The sequence below is a fragment of the Monoraphidium neglectum genome, assembly GCF_000611645.1.
Source record: "Monoraphidium neglectum strain SAG 48.87 unplaced genomic scaffold scaffold00041, whole genome shotgun sequence".
Taxonomy (NCBI): Eukaryota; Viridiplantae; Chlorophyta; class Chlorophyceae; order Sphaeropleales; family Selenastraceae; genus Monoraphidium; species Monoraphidium neglectum.
In genome coordinates, this window is record NW_014013587.1 from 52,819 (window position 1) to 55,909 (window position 3,091).

Here is a 3,091-nt window from a genome sequence, read left to right on the forward strand (position 1 = left end):
CTGAGGCTGCGAGCCGCGTTTTCAGGTGGCGATGCGCTCCAATGTTGAAATCTCTCTGTAATGCCTTGTGTTGGTGCGCACTTGTTCTTACCCCTTGCCAAGGCACGCGCTTTGCATTTGTGTGCCCCTCACAGTTTGGACTGGACTCTTTTCGACCTTTACATCGACAACCCTCCTCACCATGAACAGACATGATCAGATTTTGTGATGCTGTGGCCTGGATCAAAAAGTTGTGCGAGCTGCAGCAGCCACGCCTTTCCATAGGCCGCGGTCCTCTGCGCACACACATGTGACCTTGGGATCGAAGCAAGCATGCTTGGCACGGCGCCAGGCTGTGCCGAGCCCATTTACGTAGGTTTCGCTCACCTGCCAAGCCGTGGCCGGGGGTTGTGCGCTGGCAGAGCACAATGTGCGGTGATGTGCTGCCGCGCTTTCGGACGCACAGCGGCTCACCAGAGCCGCAATCGGCCCCTATTGACAGTGCTTGAAGCATTCTAGCCGCCTTTGAATCCTCAGGACACTTTGGTTGGACAGGACACCCCCTGTGGCTGGAGCACCCTTGCCCCCGTCCCTGGCTGCTGGGGGTGGCATAAAGCACGACCCTCCTGCAAGCGCTCTGGGTTTCCTCGGACGGCTACACATTGCCAAATTGGCCACAGCAGGGCGACCTGACACAGCCTAGGCCGCCCCATCATGTATAGTCATGAAAGATGCTGCTGCTCTTTTGACCCTAAGAAACTTCTGCACCTGGAGCGCGCCTGGCACATGACCTTTGGCCGCCCTGCCGTGGTCGGCCCGCCCTTCAACCACATTGCATGGGCAAATACACGAGGTCCACACAAGTCATGAATGTTGGTTGCGGTGCCGCCTGCATGCACAACAACTGCAGGTTTGCCATCAATGCCCGAAGCATCACACAAAAAATGGGCTTGGCGCACACTTCAAGACCCACACTGTACACTGCACACTTCAAGACCCACACACACCAACGCGGCATAGCATGAGTCACCCACTCTTGGTGAACCTTCGCTGTGGTGGCATGCGCACCCCCATAAACCACTCCTGCTGCCGAGCGGTTTGCTGGCGCGTCCACGCCAGATCCCTGGACACCCCGTGGAGCGTTGCACCTCCCTTGCCTCACCCTCAGCTCAAATTGACAGCGACCACGGGCGCCTCGCAGCGCAACCCTGCCACACACACCTGGAGGGTATTTGCTGCCGGGTATGCAGCATGGCAAACGCCGGTTCGCCCATCCCGATTGTATCGTGCCCCGCTCCTTGCCCCCCCCCCCCTGCCGATGTTGATCGCCACCCCTTGCGTCCTGCCATGCACCCTCTTACTTTCCTGCACCCTCTTACTTCCTGCACCTGCTGACTTGACTGCAAACTTGGAGTTCCTGAAGCGAGCGCGCGCCTCACGTGCATACCGCTCGGCACCCCTTTCAACACACACCCCCAGCCGCCGCCGCCCACTGTGCACACCTCGCTGACCACACACGCCATGTCACGCTGGTCGTCAACACCCGAAAGGCTGTGATCGACCCATGCAAACAAACCCGTGTCGCCCCAGCCCCCCCCCCCCTACACAGGTGCTGCTGCTCGTCACAACAAAGCACAGGTAAGTCATGCCGGGCCCCTGATGGGTGCGAGCCGGCTCATGCCTCTGAGACCAGATGCACACAGCCTGGTGATGTCACCGGCTAGTGTGTCTCGTCGCTGCTGGATGGTTGTGGTCAGCACAGGCTTGACCAAGGACAGCCTGCGTTACACGCGCCGTTGTGTGGCCTGCCTCGAGCTCGCGGCGCATGCTCTGGCAGGTGCGACTGTGCATTATCAGTGCACATGCAGCCTAGCGTGTAAAGTGGCCTACAAGTTGTGAGACACAAGGGGCAATAGAACCAAACACAAGGGCAGAGTCCACAATGCAATGCCATGCGTAGCCATGACAATGAGACAAGCGAAGCAGCTAGGCTGGCAGCACGGCCTGGTTGAGCAGTTGAGCAATAGGACCCTTTGTCTCTTGGGTCTGGATTATGGGTGGTGTCAGGTGCTCAGCAGGCATGGCTCACAAACACCGCTGAGATTGTTTGCCCTTTCCCTGGCTTCGATCGCAACGGCAGCGCACGGCAGCTGCCCTGTCCCAGTTGGGGCTGGGGAATGACGGCTGGTCGGCAGGACCGCAGTGCAGGGCGTGATCGTGTGAGGTACCCCGGCGGCCTTGGCTTCAACCCTTCCAGTGAAGTGGGCGCCCGGGCAGCCCGCGAAAAAACCATTGGTACGACCACGGCGAGGACTGAGGGCGCCGACATGGCTAGAACCGCGTGGCGGCTGATAAAAGCCCACCCAACATTGACATAGATTGGGCAGCAATCCTGAGGCATCTACTTGCTGACAGGACGCGAGCCTGTCTTGGCTCGGCGACCCCAAATGATAAGCGTGCCTGCTGGGGGCTGGTGTGCGTGCGCACCCAGCATTGTCAACCGTCGGCATGCTCTGAAGCTCGCGCCTGTGGGCGACGCGGCTCCGTATTCAGCGTCAAACTGCCATCCCCTCTTCGCAGCGAGCGCGGACGCCGGGCAACAGGCCCCGCGCCGCGCCATCCCTTCCGACCTTTTGCAAGCAGGCCTCTCACACGGCCGGCTCTCGACGCGCCCGCCCCGCCCGCCGGCCGGCCGGCTCGCTCGCTCGCGCCCCTGCCGCCCGCGCGGAAGCCGAGCGGGCGCGGCCCCTCATTCGGCAACCAGCTCCGCCCTCTCAAGCCATTCAAACACCGCCTCAAGAACATCCAGGTCGGCCGTAGGCAGCAGCGCGACCTTCAGCAGCGCCCGCGGCGCCGCGACGCGCGCGCCGACAGGCAGCTCCCCCGCGCGGCACACGCCCCGCAGCACCGCCGCGCAGCGGCGCCCGCACAACAGCGCGCCGCCCTCGGGCTGCGTCGCGGCGGAGGTGAGCCAGCTGTTGAGCAGGCGCTCGTTGCGGCCGCCGGCCTTGGCGCCCTGCAGCAGAGCCAGGGCCAGGGCCGCGTCCTGCTCCACCTCATCCGCATCCTGCTCCCGCGCCGCGCGCCGCTCCGTCGACCCCCACCCCTCGCC

General features: G+C 62.7%; 2 protein-coding genes across 2 annotated transcripts in view; one reads left to right on the forward strand and one right to left on the reverse strand.

Moving 5' to 3' along the window:
• The window catches only part of MNEG_0506 (hypothetical protein), a gene marked incomplete at both ends in the record, with an annotated part of 2,849 nt that extends 2,654 nt beyond the window's left edge, over positions 1 to 195 (forward strand). Inside the window, one exon of the mRNA XM_014051022.1 lies at positions 135 to 195. Within this exon, the coding sequence (XP_013906476.1) occupies positions 135 to 195 (61 nt within the window). The remainder of the gene's footprint in view (positions 1 to 134) is intronic.
• Positions 196 to 2,728: 2,533 nt separating this feature from the next.
• MNEG_0507 (hypothetical protein) lies at positions 2,729 to 3,067 on the reverse strand (the record flags this gene model as incomplete). Its single annotated transcript, XM_014051023.1, has 1 exon — positions 2,729 to 3,067. A coding segment is annotated over one exon (339 nt), but the record flags the coding sequence as incomplete, so codon positions are not given.
• Between the last annotated feature and the right edge of the window lie 24 nt (positions 3,068 to 3,091).